Source organism: Theropithecus gelada, chromosome 14, assembly GCF_003255815.1.
Source record: "Theropithecus gelada isolate Dixy chromosome 14, Tgel_1.0, whole genome shotgun sequence".
In the NCBI taxonomy this organism is placed as follows: domain Eukaryota; kingdom Metazoa; phylum Chordata; class Mammalia; order Primates; family Cercopithecidae; genus Theropithecus; species Theropithecus gelada.
The window spans coordinates 46,706,377-46,724,679 of record NC_037682.1 but is presented as its reverse complement, the minus strand read 5'-3'; the positions used below and the strand labels follow the sequence as shown (position 1 = coordinate 46,724,679).

Here is an 18,303-nt window from a genome sequence, read left to right as displayed (position 1 = left end):
ACCTTATAAAAAATTCTGTGTGTGAACATATGGCTAAAGTTAAAGGGGTATTATTCAATTTTTACATAAATTGAACATTGGACTAAAAGCACAACAGGGCTGCACGTGGTGGTTCACACCTGTAATCCCAGCACTTTGGGAAGCAGAAGCGGGCGGATCACCTGAGGTCAGGAGTTTGAGACCAGCCTGACCAATATGATGAAACCCCATCTCCACTAAAAATACGAAAATTAGCTGGGTGTGGTGGCATGTGCCTGTAATCTCAGCTACTTGGGAGGCTGACAGAAGAATCGCTTGAACCCAGGAGGCAGAGGTTGCAGCGAGCTGAGATCGCTCCACTGCACTATAGCCTGGGCAACAAGAGTTAAACTCCGTCTCAAAAGAAAAAAAAAAAAAAAAGCACAACAGGGGTTTTTTAGAGCATTGATCTGCTCTTTAATAGAAAATTAAGAGTTATTAAAAAGATTTATGAGAATCTTACCTTATGGTCAAACTGATTAAGATTGGATATTATTTGTCTATAAGGTTTTATTGAGAATTGGGCGTGGGCCCGGCATGGTGGCTCATGCCTATAATCCCAGCACTTTGGGAGGCTGAGGTGGGTGGATCTCCTGAGGTCAGGAGTTCGAGACCAGCCTGGCCAACATGGTGAAACCACCGTCTCTACTAAAATACAAAAATTAGCCGAGTGTGGTGGCACACACCTATAATTCCAGCTGCTCAGGAGGCCAAGTATGAGAATTGCTTGAACCCAGGAGACAGAGTTTTCAGTGAACTGAGATTATGCCACTGCACTCCAGACTGAGTGACAGAGCGAGACTCTGTCTCAATTTAAAAAAAAAGGGGGGTGGCAGGTGCCGTGGTTCACACCTGTAATCTCAGCACTTTGGGAGGTGGAGATGGGTGGATCATGAGGTCAGGAGTTCAAGACCATCCTGGCCAACATGATGAAACCCCTTCTCTACTAAACATACAAGAAATTAGCTGGGTGTGGTGGTGCCTGCTGTAATCCCAGCTACTTGGGAGGCTGAGGCAGGAGAATTGGTTGAACCTGGGAGTCGGAGGTTGCAGTGAGCTGAGATCATGCCATTGCACTCCAGCCTGGGTGACAGGGTGAGACTCTGTCTCAAAAAAACAACAACAACAACAAAAAAAAAAAAACAAAGAAAAAAAAAGAATTGGGTTTGATGTTAATGGTATGCTAATGCAAAGGTGAAATTTGGCTATCTCTTGAACAAGATTTTCATGTAACAGTAAAAGATAATGAAATATTTTTATTTGCTTTTTGAACAAACTACAGGAAAAATAAGGGAAAGAAAAGAGACAGATTGTCTAGAAAGCTAAGTCTTTCCTCTCTAAATGAGTAAAGCTTTTTGCCTTTTTGAGTTACCGTTTTGGCTAAATAAATGACTTAATGGAGACCTAGGACTTGATTTTATAGCATCAGGTGTTTCAAACCTTCGGTATTTGACAAAGTTTCCAAAATCAAATTATTTTCTGACCTAATTAATCCTTTAGATACTAGTCCCCTAAAGTCCAAAAATGTCATATTTGGCTTATTTGGTATATTAAAATCATTCAGGAAGCACTGTCAAATATGAAATGGTGTTTTGCTTTCTTTAGACTGTATTTGTATAAATGTTATTGGTATGCATTCCAAAATTATGATAAACTATAATTCTGATATGACTTAGTGTATGCTATCAGCAACAATTACGATTGTTATGTTAAATTATTGTGTGCCACAAAGGTAAGCAAATTTCCTTGTCAGTTGTGTCTTTGACTTTCCCCTAAGACTTTTTGTTGTCCACAGATAATTGTTGTATTGTTTTGATTCTCTTTAAAAGGTGGTTTATTTATTATTATTATTATTTTTTTTTAATTTTATTTTTTTGAGACAGGCTCTCACTCTGTTACCCAGGCTGGAGTGCAGTGGTGTGATCTCAGCTCACTGCAACCTCTGCCTCCTGGGTTCAAGCGATTCTCCTGCCTCAGCCTCCTGAGTAGCTGGGACTACAGGCAAATGCCACCATACCCAGCTAATTTTTGGATTTTTAGTAGAGATGGGGTTTCATCATGTTGGCCAGGATGGTCTTGAACTCCTGACCTCAAGTGATCCGCCTGCCTTGGTCTCCCAAAGTGCTGGCATTACAGGTGTAAGCCACCATGCCCAGCCTAAAAGGCGATATATAATCAGCTATAGGATTATGACAGATGCTCTTGAATGCAGGTCTCTGATAACTGTGGAAAATGGACCATTAAAATAGAGAGGAAGAAACTTCCAAGACTCTCTTGAAAAACTAATGTGTACATAAATGTTGTGCAAAGCAGGGGTTAGTTGCATAGATTGAACTAATACAAGAACAAAATAATCTTTTTATGACTTTTTGCTTAAAACATTTCCGATCCTTTCTGTTTTGCTTTTCAGAGTCAAGAAAACTTTTCTTTTGAGCTATTTATAGCTTTTAACAAAAGTATAGTCTTGTGAGGAAAATTTGGAGCATGCCTCTTTCTCTCTAGTTGATTGCTCCGGAATTTGAAAACTATTTGTGAGCATTCTTAACTTATGGCAATATAGTTACTTGCATAAGTGCAATAGGAATCTGCTTTCTTTTATAAAGGACACAATTGGAGACACTGGTTATTTTACCAAGGCTTTGACTGGAATGGCAAGCTTTCTGATACAACCAGACTCCTTTCAGGAATCAAACTTGACTTACAGAGCCAATAAAAGCCCCTTGGGAACACTGGCCTCATACCTTGTATACACAGTCCCTGTACAGGGTTCCTGACTTGTGACAAGTAAGGAATGTCACTTTTTGACTGGCCAAGTAGCTCTAAGTTATCTTGGGACCTCAAGAGGTATGAAATTTATCCAACTCATGGAGCTATTTGGTGTTATAAACCCATAGCTGGGCTCAAGTCTTTAAAAACTGAGATTCCTTATGGAACAAAGTTCCATCAAAGCCAATTTAAAAAAAAGAGCCTATGTGGTGAATAATTATTCTTGCTGTGCTTTATGCAAATAATCGGGCCAAGTATAATCAAGGAAATTTGTCCCATTATGGTTTGTTTTTAATAAAAATGGGAGACTGGAGAGAGAAAAAATATGTTTCCACAACTATGGTACACCTGTTATTTATTTATTTATTTATTTATTTATTTATTTATTTATTTATTTTTGAGATAGAGTCTCGCTCTGTCGCCAGGCTAGAGTGCAGTGGCGCAATCTCAGCTTACTGCAACCTCCGCCTCCTGAATTCAAGCAATTTTCCTGCCTCAGTCTCCCGAGTAGCTGGGACTACAGGTGTGTGCCACCACACCCAGCTAATTTTTGTATTGTTAGTAGAGATGGGGTATCACCATGTTGGCCATGATGGTCTTGATCTCTTGACCTTGTGATCCACCTGCCTCAGCCTCCCAAAGTGCTGGGATTACAGACGTGAGCCACTGCACCTGGCCAGTACACCTGTTATTAAATTCTCATCTCATCAGTTGTTTTTGAGTGTTTTCTGCAATTTAGACTGACCCTGCTTATTCCTGTGAACCAACCAGTGATCTCTGACTGCAGCTCAGAAGAAACAAGAGGGGTCTGGGTGCAGTGGCTCACGTCTGTAATCCCAGCACTTTGGGAAGCTGAGGCGGGTGGACCATGAGGTCAGGAGTTTGAGACCAGCCCGGCCAACATAGTGAAACCCCATCTCTATGAAAAATACAAAAATTAGCCAGGTGTGGTGGCCCGCACCTGTAGTCCCAGCTACTCAGGAGGCTGAGGCAGGAGAATCACTTGAACCTGAGAGGCAGAGGTTGCAGTGAGCCAAGATTGTGCCATTGTACTCCAGCCTGGGTGATAGATTGAGAGTCCATCTCAAAAAAAAAAAAAAAAAAAAAAAAGAGACAAGAGGGATGGGTAATGTCAATCTCTGAATCTAATTCTGGCATGAATATAATTCTGATTAGAATTAGCTAGCAACTCCATATCAGCTTGGTTCCACCAGTTTCCCAGTTCATGGAAAGCCTTCTTATTTAGTTTACTTGGGATAGTTTTACTTATTTTGCTTTACTATTGTGGAATATATTACTGTTGTACTCTTTGTGTAGGAATGCAGGATAAGCTTAGTCAACATTTTCTTAAATTGAATACTTATTAATCTTCCTGATTTCACCTTTTGTCAGAACTCAGAGTTATGAATGGCCCTCAGCATACCAGTGCTTTCTGACTGAGCTCCTCTCTACCCTGGATACAGAAGATCCTAATAGTAAGGCAAGAATATCGTCACCTTTATTCAACCTGAAGAAGTTGCAAAAGATGGATCTTTGTCCCTCTACAACCCTTAGAATTAAGGGTCCCCTTGTAAAGGGAAGGGGAGAAATATATCAGGTATTAGAACCAGAGTGACTGAGGCCGGGCACAGTGGCTCACGCTGGTAATCATAGCACTTTGGGAGGCCGAGGCAGGTGGATCGCTTGAGGTCAGGAGTTTGAAACCAGCCAGGCCAACATGGTGAAACCCCATCTCTACTAAAAATACAAAAATTAGCTGGGCGTTGTGGTAGGTGCTTGTAATCCCAGCTACTAGGAGGCTGAGGCAGGAGAATCACTTGAGCCCCCAGGAGGCGGGGGTTGTAGTGAGCCAAGATTGCGCCACTGCACTCCAGCCTGGGCGACAAGAGCGAGACTCTGTCTCAAAAAAATCAAAACCAAAACCAAAAAAAAACCCAAAAAAACCCAGAGTGGCTCCATCTTGATTAGGGACTGGGTAAAATAAGGCTGAGAACTACTGGGCTGCATTCCCAGGAGGTCAGACATTCTTAGTCACAGGATGGGATATGATGTTGACAGGACTGGTATCACAAGATACAGGTCACAAAGACCCTGCTGATAAAACATGATGCAGTAAAGAAGAAAGCCAAAACCAATTGAAACCAAGAGGGTGACAAAAGTGATCTCTGGTCGTCCTCAATGCTCATTACATGCTAATTATAATACATTAGCATGCTAAAAGACATTCCCACCAGGGCCATGACAGGTGGCAAATAAATGCCATAGCAATGTCAGGAAGTTACTCTATAAGGTCTCAAATCGGGAAGAACCGTTAGTTCTGGGAAGTGCCTGCCACTCCCAGAAAACTCATGAATAATTCCTCCCTTGTTTAACATGTAATCAATAAATAACTATGAGTATACTCAGTTGAGCGGTCCCTGTCACTGCTCCGCCTATGGCTATGCCATTCTTTTATTTTTTCACTTGCTTTTTTTTTTTTTTTTTTTTTTTTTGAGACGGAGTCTCGCTCTGTCACCCAGGCTGGAGTGCAGTGGCGGGATCTCTGCTCATTGCAACCTCTGCCTCCCGAGTTCAAGCGATTCTCCTGCCTCAGCCTCCTGAGTAGCTGGGATTACAGGTGTATGCCATCACGCCCAGCTAATTTTTGTATTTTTGGTAGAGACGGGGTTTCACCATGTTAGCCTGAATGGTCTCGATCTCCTGACCTCATGATCTGCCCTCTTCGGCCTCCCAAAGTGCTGGGATTTCAGGCTTGAGCCACTGCACTGGCTTTTTTTTTTTTTTTTTTGAGATGAAGTCTCACTTTGTTACTCTGGCTGGAGTGCAGTGGTCTGATCTTAGCACACTGCAATCTCTGCCTCCCAGGTTCAAGTGATTCTCCTGCCTCAACCTCCCAAGCAGCTGGGACTATAGGCATGCACCACCAAGCCAAAAATTTTTTGTATTTTTAGTAGAGACGTGGTTTCATCATGTTGGCCAGGCTAGTCTCCAACTCCTGACCTCAAGGGATCTGCCTGCCTTGGCCTCCCAAAGTGCTGGGATTACAGGCATGTAATCCCATGCTTGGTCTATTCCTTTACTTTCTTAATAAACTTGCTTTCACTTTATTCTATGGACTTTCCCAGAATTCTTTCTTCCACGAGGTCCATTAACCCTTTTTTGGGTCTTGATCAGGATCCCTTTCCAGTAACAAATAGGCAAAGGAAGGGAAAGGAAAGAAGAGTAAGTATCTTGTGAGTAAGGGGCTATGCTGGCTGTGGTGTAGCAGGACGAGCCGCAGACAAAACTCCTCAGACACCTGATTAAAGAAGGAAGAGGTTTTTTATTCGGCTGGGAGCATCCGCAGACTCGTGTCTTAAGAGCCGAGCTCCCCGAGAAAGATATACTTGGCCTTTTTAAAGGCTTACAACTTTAAGGGGTCCACGTGAAAGGGTCGTGATAAATCGAGCAAGCGTGGGAAACGTGACTGGGGGCTACATGCATCAGTTAACAGAACAAAAAGTTTTACAATGCTTTTTTCATACAGTGTCTGGAATTTACAGATAACACAAGTAGTTTAGGCCAGGGGTTGATGTTATTATTATTACTTTGTTTAACTCCTGGGGCCGAGTGGTGGTGCCAAGGTTGTCTGGCTATTTATCTTACTTTTGTTTCTTTCTCGCTTTCCTCCTGTCTTGTGAACTAGGCAAGGTGCAGGGAGGAGGGCAGCAGGAGTAGTAGTGGTCTCCTTCCTTAATGGTACATGCATCAGCAAACTTCCTTTCACGCCACCCCTGCCAGGTTTGCTATTTTATAGAAAAGGAAATTGAAACTCAGAGGGTTAAACAATTTGCCAATGCCACAAGGTAGAAGAAGAGCCTTAAACCCATGTTTGCCTGGCCCCAAGCCCAGAGGCTAACTGGATAGCCCGGAATATCCTTAGGTACACTGCCCCACATATTATCTCAGGACGGCATCAATATTTAACCCTCACCAAGGGTCTGGAAGAAAAGTTCTGCTAAAATCTTTGTCCTTTTCCGAAGTGCCTCCAGGAGCAGACTCTGCGTCATTGACCACATCGACCACTCCAGGGTTCGCCTCCCTGACCCAAGCGGGCTTCAGCATGACAGAGGCCTTCTAGAATGGATGTTGTTAGAGGATGGGTGGCAGTAGGAATCAGCCTAGGATTCTAGGCTGCTGATTCCTGTAAGCAGGAGGGGCAGGAGGGACCTGGAGGAATGCCTGGGCTGGGGTTGGGTATGTGGAGCCTCCCACAGACCCTGGGCCATGGGGCACACAGTCAGTAATGGTGATGGTTCATGGTCATTTATCTTCAAAGCTTCTGGCCCACCACAATGGGGAAGCAGAACCAGCACCTGCCACCTGTTCCAGAGGGAGGGAACAAAACCACAAAACCCACAGATCATCTGTGAACACGTACTTCTCTGGGTGTGTCTGTCTCTTTCCCTGTGAGTATACTTGGAACTAGGTATATCTGGGTGTGCCAGATACATTCTCAGCATATCTATCTATCTGTGTGTTTGTCTTCTTCCTTCTTTTCCTTTTTTCCACGATTCTCTTACATGTTTGTCCCCCAAGTACTTGTTCTAGTCCTCTTCTCTACTCCCTCAAGGCTCCTCTCTGGTTCATCACATCCACAGACTTTCAGTATGGTTGAGACTTCCAAATCTTCCCTGTGAACCCAAGCCCTAGTTTTGTATCCAGTTCCACCCAAACATTCTCCACTTGGCTGACACACATTCAGCTCACTCCTAACAACTCAACAACTGACGCCCTCACACTATTATCAGAACATCTGAACTTGTCACACCCTCCTTAACATCTCTGATTTCTTCACCATATCTACAGGTGCAGTGGGGGTAGAATCGGGTTTGGGTGGTGACCCTGAGAGTTGGTTAAAAGTGCTCTGGAGGCCAGGCATAGTGGCTCACGCCTGAAATTCCAGCACTTTGGGAGGCCAAGGCGAGTGGATCATGAGGTCAGGAGATCGAGACCATCCTGGCTAGCATGGTGAAACCCCATCTCTACTAAAAATACAAAAAATTAGCCGGGCGTGGTGGTGGGCGCCTGTAGTCCCAGCTACTCGGGAGGCTGAGATAGGAGAATGGCGTGAACCTGGGAGGCGGCAGTGAGCCGAGATCGCGCCACTGCACTCCAGCCTGGGCGACAGAGTGAGACTCTGTCTCCAAAAAAAAAAAAAGAAAAAAGTGCTCTGGAGGCCTGGAACAGAAAAGAAATTAGCTGAGATCCAGCATCAGGTCGGGAATAAGATAACCAGTTTAGGACTGGATTATGATTTCAAGCAGGACAAACTAAGTGAGGAAAATATCCTGTGGCAAAACAACAGGGGTCAGAGATGAAGGAGAGCACTGGGTGAGAAGAAGCCCCATGGGGGAAGTGAGGCAAGCCCAGAATGATGATGCGTCATCATGTCTGTGCCTTGCCCATGTCTCTGGTGGGTGACAGCGGGCACAATTAGAGATGCTAAGGAACAGAGGACAATTGATTTAGTGTCATCTACTACATCAAGTCTAAACTTCTTAGTAGAAGTTTCATATTTATTTATTTATTTATTTTGAGACAGAGTTTCCCTCTTATTGCCCAGGCTGGAGTGCAGTGGCACAATCTCAGCTCACTGAAACCTCTGCTTCCTGGGTTCAAGCGATTCTCCTTGAACCAAGTAGCTGGGATTACAGGTGCCCACCACCATGCCCAGCTAATTTTTTTTTTTTCTAAATTTTTAGTAGAGACAGGGTTTCATCATGTTGGCCACGCTCGTCTCGAACTCCTGACCTCAGGTGATCCGCCCACCTTGGCCTCCGAAAGTGCTGGGATTACAGGCATGAGCCACTGCGCCTGGCTGAATAGAACCTTCAAGACCTGAATTGGCTCATGCTTCTTCAGTTTCACCTTCTCACTCCCCAGCTCGAATCAGTACTACAGGTATTTCCCTGAATTCAGTGTGTCTCTTGTGCTTTTATGTACACATGCAATTCCTTCTGCCTAGAATGGCATGTCCATTGGTGTCTGCTCAATAAAGACTGACTCGTTCTAGATTTAACTCTAGCTTCTGCAATTGCTCCAGGTGCAATTTATAATTCTGATGTCTTTTTTAATGCCACCTGTGACACCTTCATACTTCGTTAGGTCAGCTGCCACATTGTGTAATTGTTTACTTGCCTGTCTGAAATGAACTGTAAGCTCCATAAGGATAGAGAATATATTTTACTCAATATTTTACACCCCCGCACCTAATACAGTGGCTAGCACGTATTAGGTGCACTGTAAACACTTGTTGGATGAATGAGTGAGTGAACGGGCTCACAAGCACAGGGAAAATTACAATGCTGTGTGAAAAGGGCCATGCTAATAGGTTGGAAAGGAAGAAATGCCAGTTCCTACCAAAAGGAAGAAATGCCCATTTTCAGGCAGCCATATCCCACTTTTCGCCTCCTGCAATATGCAATTCAAAATAAAAACACTAGTAAATAGTAAACACTAGTAAATAGTAAATAAAACTTTATTTTTGAAACAACAAATCTCAACCATGTGAATGAAGTCAGAATAAACTCTTTCTCTTTGGGAAGAGGGTGGTGCCTCTGCTTTGTGGGCACCTATATCAGCCAGGGTGCTGGCACACTCAATAATTTAAGTGAAGAGAAGTTAATGACTATTTGCAGAGATGAAACTAGCCATGGGTGAGGAGGCATCTAAAGACTAGCAATAGCATTGGGCATGGTGGCTCATGTCTGTAATCCCAGTACTTTGGGAGGCTGAGGCGGGTGGATCACCTGAGGTCAGGAGTTCGAGACCAGCCTGACCAACATGGTGAAACCCCATCTCTACTAAAAATACAAAATTAGCTGGGCGTGGTGGCACACGCCTGTAATCCCAGCTACTTGGGAAGCTGAGGCAGGAGAATCGTTTGAACCCAGGAGGCAGAGGTTGTAGTGAGCATAGATGACACCACTGCACGGCAGCCTGGGTGACAGAGCGAGACCCTGTATCAAAAAAAAAAAAAAAAAAAAAGACTAGCAACAGCAGGAAACTGTTGCCACCCCTGGCCTGAAGGTATAGGGAGGGAGCCTGGGGCTGTAGCCATGGAGAAGCAAGGCCACAGCCAGAATCTCAGTCTGGTCCATCAGGACTCATCCATGCTCTCCTCTCCTGCCTCTGAATTTCACTGGCTGAACCCAACCAGAAGCCAGGGCCCTGGTGATCCCTGCAGATAGAGTCCATAGAGCTCAGGCTCCCAGAACAGGGTAGAGAAGAGCCAAGAATGAATCTAGGTGGTGGGAGGGCAAATGGAGAAAAACCAGCATTGAGGGTAGATGCCTCCGCTTTGTAGGCGACCTGTGAATATGATTAGTTTGCCTACTGGGTAATCAAGCACTGAGTGGAACCCTGTAGATGGGAGTTCTGAGTCTCATGTTTTGTATCGTTAGGTATTTGTGTGTGCAAGCTTCTTAAAACTTGTGCCACTAATTAGTAGGTCTTGGGTGGGGCAAGGGCATCTAAGTTTTTAAAAGCTTCCCAAGTGATTTGTACCTCTTGGGTAGGTACCTTTTGTTAGGAACCACAGATATAATCCACCTTCTCATTTTTATAGAGAGGCAAACTAACGTCTAGAGAAATGAAAAATGCCCTGGGGCCGGGCGCGGTGGCTCAAGCCTGTAATCCCAGCACTTTGGGAGGCCGAGACGGGCGGATCATGAGGTCAGGAGATCGAGACCATCCTGGTTAACACGGTGAAACCCCGTCTCTACTAAAAAATACAAAAAAAACCTAGCCGGGCGAGGTGGCAGGCGCCTGTAGTCCCAGCTACTCGGGAGGCTGAGGCAGGAGAATGGCGTAAACCCGGCAGGCGGAGCTTGCAGTGAGCTGAGATCCGGCCATTGCACTCCAGCCTGGGTGACAGAGCGAGACTCCGCCTCAAAAAAAAAAAAAAAAAAAAAAAAAAAAAAGAAAAATGGACAAAATCATGAAATTTCTTAATAACTTTGCTAATGTCTTCTCAAATAGAAGGAGTGGGATTATCTTTGCTGGAGTCCAAATTGTAAGCCAAAAGACNCCAAAAAAAAAAAAAAAAAAAAAAAAAAAAAAAAAAGAAAAATGCCCTGACTTGGCAATTTCTGTTTGAGAACTATCCCTCAGGTGATGTTAGAGGGTTTGGCTGGAAAACTGGAATATTTGCACCTTCTACTAGCCCATTTCCTCCATTTTATTCATGAAAAAAACTGAAGCTCCAAGGATGGAATGATGTGCTCAATTATACAACCACAGTAGTGAGTCACGGAGAAGGAAGCGCTACGGCTAAGAATGGCATTTCTAACTCTCAAGCCAGTGTTCTCGCTAGGCAGCACACTTTGTAGAAATGTGTGTGTGTGTGTGTGTGTGTGTGTGTGTATGTGTGTATGACAAAGCCCTGGGGCAGCAGTTCTAGTCCTTCATTATGGTAAGGTGCTCTCCCTGAAGCCCCTAACTGGAAAGAAAGCGGAGTAGGCAGAGGTCATTGACTCTTAGAATTCCATGCTGGAGGGGACTGGAGGGGATGGGGGGAAGATCTGGGTGACCCCTGTTCCAAGCCTTGACTCTCACTCTTGTTGTACTGGGCTCTGAAGCTCTGGTTGCTAATTCCATCACCAGAAGAGGACTATCACCCCTCTGAATGGGTGTTGGGACTTTAGGGAAAACTGGGTAGGATCCAGAAGACAAAGGAAGAGACCCATTGTGGGAGGGGCCTACAGGAGACTTCAGCCTGTGGGTCTCTGCCCAAACAGCACAAGGCTCAGGACCAGCACAAGGGCCTGTGTCACCATGCAAGGATGTTTGAAACTCCTTTATGGCTGCTAATTAGGGCTGGTCACCCCTTTCCCATCAATTCCCAAAGCCTGACACACAGCTACTGCCCTTCTACAGCAGATTACAGACCACTTGTCCATCCTTTGAGATATAGCTGAAATCTCCATCTCCAGGATTGCTAGACTTAAATTTCCTAAAACCAGCAGGCCTTCCTCTTCCCCATCCTATACATGTCAGAATTGGGTGGAACCTTAGAACTCACCCGCTCATCTTCTAAGCGAGGAAATCAAGACCAGAGAGGGGAAGTGATTCACCCAATCTAACAGCATGGAAGTGGCAAAACTGGGACTAGATTTCAGTCCATCTGGCCACCTACCTCTCCATCCATGTAATTCCAATGATTCTGAACATGCACGGCTCAGAATGAGCTTGTGTTCGTTTAGTCTACGTAAAATCAACATTAAATCAACTTGGGACGTATTTTTGGCAAAGTTGGCTCACACTTCTTTGGGTCCTTAAGTATACTCAGGTCTACCTGTCTGTCATTCTTGGGGTGCTCTTGTATGTGTGGCAGTCGTCTCTGAGTTGTAAGAGGTGTGTGCCTAAGGGCAATTATCTGTGTTTGTTTCTATATTGGGGTCATGGGTCTACGAGCTGCTGTAGAGCCCCTGTATATGTCTCTATTCTTACTTGGAGAATATATGCCAATTTGTGGTTATTGGTTTTGGATCTGTGTACTTGTTGAGTGCTTAAGGGTAAATATGATTCTGTATGTGTGATGTATATGCTACGATTATGGGTCCATGGCTGCTGCATACCTATATATGTGCCGCTTTTCAAGTCGAATGTTTTGTGTTCACTGATGATTTGGATGTGTGTTTGTATACAGTAAAGGTTGTGGGTCCAGTTGCAATTGTATCGGCGTGGACTGCATGTTTAAAGGCTTAAGGGAATCTGTCTTTGCCTTTTGCTCCTGGGTTATGAGAAAATGTATGTGGCTGTGCGTCCAGGACAGCAATGTGTTTGTCTCTGAGCCAAGCTCAGTCCTCACCCAGGCACTGGGATCACGGTCACGTTCACGTTCCGTGGACGCCTTGGCACGGCCTCCCAAGGGGGCGGGGCCTGGGGGTCCCCGCCTTCTGACCCCTGGGAGATGCTTCGTTTCTCGGAGCAGCAGCCGGGGGCCTGGCCGGCGCCGCCAGCCGGGCCCCGCCCCCCGGGCTCCCGCCCGCTCATTGGCCCTGGCCGCGGTGACGTCACGGGGCTAGCTGACAGAACCCGGGCGCCTGGCGCTCGGGAGGTATTGTCCGTCCCTCCGCGCTTTGGAGAGTCGTCGCCGGCTCACCTGGCCGTGGGCGCGTCCTGGCCGCTGCAGCCGGGAGTGGGGTGCCAGCCGCCGCCGCCGCCCCCGCCATGGTGTCCCCGGTCACTGTGGTGAGTGAGCGAGCGAGCGAGCCAGTGCCCGGCGCGTCTGGAGCCCACCGGCCTGGCCACCGGACTTCGGCAGGCCGAGCTGCTAGGGGCCGAGGCGGGGCGGGGGTCCCGCGGCGGCCGGCGTTCCCCGGCGGGAGGCGGGCGCTGTCACGGTCCCCCACTCCTCAGACTCGCGGCGCCCCTCCTCGCTCGCCCCTCCTCGCTCGCCCCCAGCCCGCCCGCGGGAGGGAGGAAAACACTGGCCACGTGACTCGGAAGCGTGACTTTGTTGATCTCCACGTATTTGGCGCCGGTCGGCGGGGTCGGGGCCCGGGAGAGGGAGGGGACCGCTGGCGGCCGCCGGGTTCTGCGTAGGCGGACCACGGGGAGGCGTGGGGGCGGGGAGTGCTGGGAGGATGACGGGGACCTCCTGGGAATGCCGTCCCAAGTTTGTTTCCTAACCTTCCCCATTTTGTAAACAAGTTGGCGGACGCCCCTGAGTCTAAGGAGCGCTGATAACGCGCTGGAGGAAAAGGGGGCATTCTCTCTGACATCCCCTGCTTTTCAGACTTTCTCAGCTCGAGCCTTTTGTCTCGTCTCCCCATCCTCCTTATTCTACTATTGGCTTCCCTATAACTGTAAGAGTCTCCCCAGCTACTGCTGGTATCTCCTTCTAGAAAATATGGGGCTGGGAGAGGCCATGGAGCGGAGGTTAATGCTCCCAGGGGCTGGCAGGTGGTTGTTGGGCATTGTGGGCCTGGGCATCCCCTCCAGCCTCCTCCTCTGACCATGCCCCTACCCTGACCAGCCTTAATTTCCATGGGAAGTGGAAGTCATCTCTTCTCACTGCTCTTACCTCTGGCAGAACAAGGAAAGGCTTGGAACCTGGACCCACCCATCTGCCTCTTCCCAATCCTCATCATCACAGTCTGATTAGTCCTTAAGTACCTGGTGGTCTGGGAGTCTGAGTGTTTCCCAAGTCCTGTGTTGGACAGCTCACTTAGCCAGAGACACAATCACTTTGGGCAGAGTGTGGGTGTACAGGGAACCCCAGCTGCTCCATATCACCCTCAAGGAATCTGTTAGCAGCCCAAGGGAGTTTCAAGGATCACAGATTCAGAATATCGCTGCAGCCCCCTCCCCCAGCTTGGACTCTGCCTGCAGTGGCCTTGGGGACAACCTTTCTTTAGCTGCCCTCTACTAATCCGGCTGAGACCAAGTCAGCTGCTCTAACTTCCCCCTCTCAGTTCCCCATCTCCCAGCCTGTCTGCTGGCTCCAGATCAGAAGCTGGGAAGAGAACCCCTCCCCCCCTTCCTGCCTCTTTCTGGTGTGGCTTGAGTTGTTCTTGTTCTCTGGGAAATGAGACTGACTGACACACACCCTCCCTTCCCTCAATCCTTGAAATATTTGGTGTTTGAGGGACAATTTTCTTGCTCCCAACTCATGGGTCCATTTGTCTAGCCAGCATCCCTAGCATAGCTCTCCTTGCCCTTGATGCCACCTTCAGGCTGGGGCAGGTGGAGTGGAGGCTGAGGAACAGATTGATTGAGGAGAGAGAGGCTGTGGTGGCTGAGGTGGTTGGCATTGCCTGCCTTCCCACATTCCTGGCACACACCTGGTGTTGCCAGGGCCCTAAGGCTGCACCCTGGCCCCATGCTGAGGATCACGAGTTGGCCAGTCAGGGCGTCTCTGTGGTTTCCTACTGACTTCACTCCATTCCAGACAGCTGGGGGCTGTTGCTGGCAGAGAGGGGGGCCAAAGGGGCCCTGAGGAGGGAGAAGGAGGGGGCAGGAAGGGAGAAGCACACTAGGCTGCCGAAGGGGACATTATTCCAAAGTTTGTTTGCTGCCCAGTGAGTGACTATTCCGGCCCAGCCCCAGGGCCAAGAGTGGAGGCAGACAGCAAGGACAGTGGAGCCCTTCCCCCTCCTAGTATACTGAGCCTCAGGGCAGTGATGGGTTTGGCCACAACCTGCTGGTTGGTAGAGGCAGGTCAGGCGGGGTTTCTCTGTGTCAGTCTTCTCAGGTTGGGGGTGGAAGTGAGGTGGGGGTATGGGTGGGAGTGTCTCTGGGTGGATGCCTAGGCTGAGGATGCTGGCTTTAAGCCCCCAGGTTCTGAGTGCTGCCCTTGTCCTGTGTCCTCCAGGTGAAGAGTGAAGGACCCAAACTGGTGCCGTTCTTCAAGGCCACCTGCGTGTATTTCGTGCTCTGGCTGCCCTCATCTAGCCCGTCGTGGGTCAGCACCCTCATCAAATGCCTGCCCATCTTCTGCCTCTGGCTCTTCCTTCTGGCCCATGGCCTGGGATTCCTGCTGGCCCACCCTAGTGCCACCCGCATCTTTGTGGGGCTTGTCTTCTCTGCTGTAGGTGACGCCTTCCTCATCTGGCAGGACCAAGGATACTTCGTGCATGGTCAGTGGCCATAGTAGTTGCCTGGGAGGAGTCCTTAGGCTTGGGGATAGAGGGGTCCTGGGGCTGTGGGCAAAGATTTGGAAGAGGGAGTTCTTGAACCAGAGTATGGGGAGCCTGAGGGTTTCTGAGACCAGGGACTGTGAGGGTCCCTGTTAGGGGATGACCTCGCAGGGGAACTAGTGATCAGTTCCAGAGTCCTTCAGGGGACTGGGGTGGGGGTCTTTAACTGTAGATTTTCCTACCCCTGTTATCCCAAAGCAAAGCTGCTGGGTTATCCCAAACACTCCACTCCATCCCTACCCCCACCCTGTTACTCATTCTTCATCAAGCTTGCCCTCAGCTGCCTTCGCCCCTCTTGCCCCCAGGTCTGCTGATGTTTGCTGTGACCCACATGTTCTACGCCTCGGCCTTTGGCATGCGGCCACTGGCTCTTCGGACAGGTCTGGTGATGGCAGTGCTGTCTGGTCTGTGCTATGCCCTCCTCTACCCGTGCCTCTCAGGTGCCTTCACCTACCTGGTGGGGGTCTATGTGGCCCTTATCGGCTTCATGGGCTGGCGAGCTATGGCAGGGCTGCGGCTGGCCGGGGCAGACTGGCGCTGGACAGAGTTGGCAGCTGGCAGTGGTGCATTCTTCTTTATCATCTCAGACCTGACCATCGCCCTCAACAAATTCTGTTTTCCTGTGCCCTACTCTCGGGCGCTCATCATGTCCACCTACTATGCGGCTCAAATGCTCGTCGCCCTGTCAGCTGTCGAAAGCCGGGAGCCTGTGGAACACTACAGACTGAGCAAGGCCAACTGAGGTGCCAGGATCCGGTCACCCCTCTCTCCTCCTGGGGCTGGGGCCCAGATCCTGGGAAGCTGCAGGAGCTGGATCAGGATGGCTGCAGTGCCATCCTGGGGCAGCAGGTTCTGCCTGAGGAATTTGCAAGTTTGAGTGGGGAGGCTGGAAAAGGATCTCCCTAGTGGAACTCGTGGTCCAGGACAATGCTGAGAGCTAAAAGAGCCAGCCTAATCCCTGACTGGAGCCAGAAGTAGACATCTCCCCACCTCTACCCCATCAGGACTTTCAAAAGCCCTCCTGGAAGGTGATGGTGCTCAGCTTCTTGATACACCCCCTTCCCCTACCAGGTGGAAGAGTCTGACTCCATGTGTTATGCCTAGGACCAATGGCAGTGGTTCGTCCACTCCTCCCCTTTTTCATCTGCACAGAGTTGAGGGAAATGGGAGAATCTGTGCTGAGAAGACTTAGAATCAGGAGCCCCTTTCACAGGCCCCTAGTTGGGAAGACTGGATGAGAGTGGAGCCTCCCTTTTCCCTCTTCTATCCTTGTTACTTGAACAATCTCAATCTCTAAGTGGTGGGTGGGGATATGAAGAGGTGTGGATCCAGGCTAGGCAGGAGAGAGAACTTTTTTGGTCTCGGAGCTTGGGGTCTCAAGAATTCAAGTGGCCCCATCTCTCTCTCAGGCAAGCCCAAAGCTCAGGTCCCATATACCACCCTTAGATCCTGTCCCCAGGGCTAGGGTGAACCATGCCAAAGGAGGGGGCCAGCTTCTGTGTGTGTGTGTGTGTGTGTGTGTGTGTGTGTGTGTGTGTGTAGCCTGTCTCCTAGTCTGCCTATGTCTTTCTCTGCTATATGTTTCTGTCCTGCTGTCTGTCTGTCAAAAGTCTCACAGAGAGAGGGCCTCAGGGAGCTGCTGAGGGGTGCTGAGCCTGGCTCAGGGAGCTGGGACCTCTCCCCTCCAACACACATACTCACAGGGCTTTCCTCCTTGCCCCTCCTACACTAGGAGCAAGAGGAGGGGGCTGAAATGACACTCTGGGGTTTTAAGACCCAAGGCACATTCAATGCAAGGGGAGCAAGGATGGGACAACTCCATCTTCTGCTGCCCATGTGAAAAAAAATAAAAATCAAGAGCCATTGGCTGCTCTGCTTGTGGGCCTGTGTGGCACATGCCTATCTTGGAGAGGGCATGGGGGCATGGTGCCAGGGGCTCTGGCTGTCCTCACAGCCTAGTCACAGTCCTGGGCAGTGCATCTTGGTGCCAGGCTGGCTCCCTGGCTCTGGTGACACTGTGCTGGTTGGAGTGTGTCTCACTTCCCTGGTGTAGGTGAGGATGTGGTTTAGGAGGATGGGGGATGGGTGGTATTTGTCACTGTCCAAATTTGTCCTTGTTGTACTCCCCTGTGCACAGGTGCCCAGCACCCTTGGTGACCTTTAGTTATCCAGTGTCACCTATTGCTGCCCACCTCCTCCCCTCCCGACTCGAGACCTGCTGCTTCCTTCAGAATGATCCAGATTCCCTTCAAGCATCTCCCTCATCTTGGACTCTGGGCTTAGTTGAACAGCTGGGAGCAATGGGATTAGATTGACTGATTCATTCATTAGATGTAAAGCCCTGGCAGAATAATGTGTCACTCTGCTCCAGGAGCATTTGCAACTTAACAGGCAATGCCCTAACCCAGAAGTGGAAAGGGAAGCCTTCGGTGGTGGTGGATATGCCATCAGTAGAGGTGTTGCACATTTGTGGGAATGTGATTTAGGAGACTCAAGTGTCATGGGTGGTTGGATGAATCAGTGATTTCCAAATTAGTTTTTACAGAGATTCCTGGTAAGGGGTTAGCGAAGGAATAATGAGAGAAGGCAGGCTCAAAGACCCCCTATCCTTATTTCAAGTCCAGTAGCTTCTTAGGTTGCGTTTTTTTGTTTTATTTTGTTGTGGAAGGAGTCCACTGAAAAACGTAAGTTTGAAACAGTGAGCTGGATGATCAATCCTTTCTAGCTCTGAACCCTGGATACTAAAGAGGGAAGATCTTGATCCTTTCAAACTTCAGAACTCTGAACACAGACCTACCTAGTGTGAAGAAATGGGAGAGAGCAGGATGGGGAG

At 48.4% G+C, this 18,303-nt stretch overlaps 1 protein-coding gene across 1 annotated transcript; it reads left to right on the top strand.

The window, feature by feature from the left end:
• Positions 1 to 12,844: 12,844 nt before the first annotated feature.
• TMEM86A (transmembrane protein 86A) lies at positions 12,845 to 16,715 on the top strand. Its single transcript, XM_025356650.1, has 3 exons — positions 12,845 to 13,020; positions 15,146 to 15,410; positions 15,776 to 16,715. Exons 1-3 carry the CDS (start codon positions 13,000 to 13,002, stop codon positions 16,210 to 16,212), a joined length of 723 nt encoding a protein of 240 aa, XP_025212435.1. The 5' UTR covers positions 12,845 to 12,999; the 3' UTR covers positions 16,213 to 16,715.
• Positions 16,716 to 18,303: the final 1,588 nt, after the last annotated feature.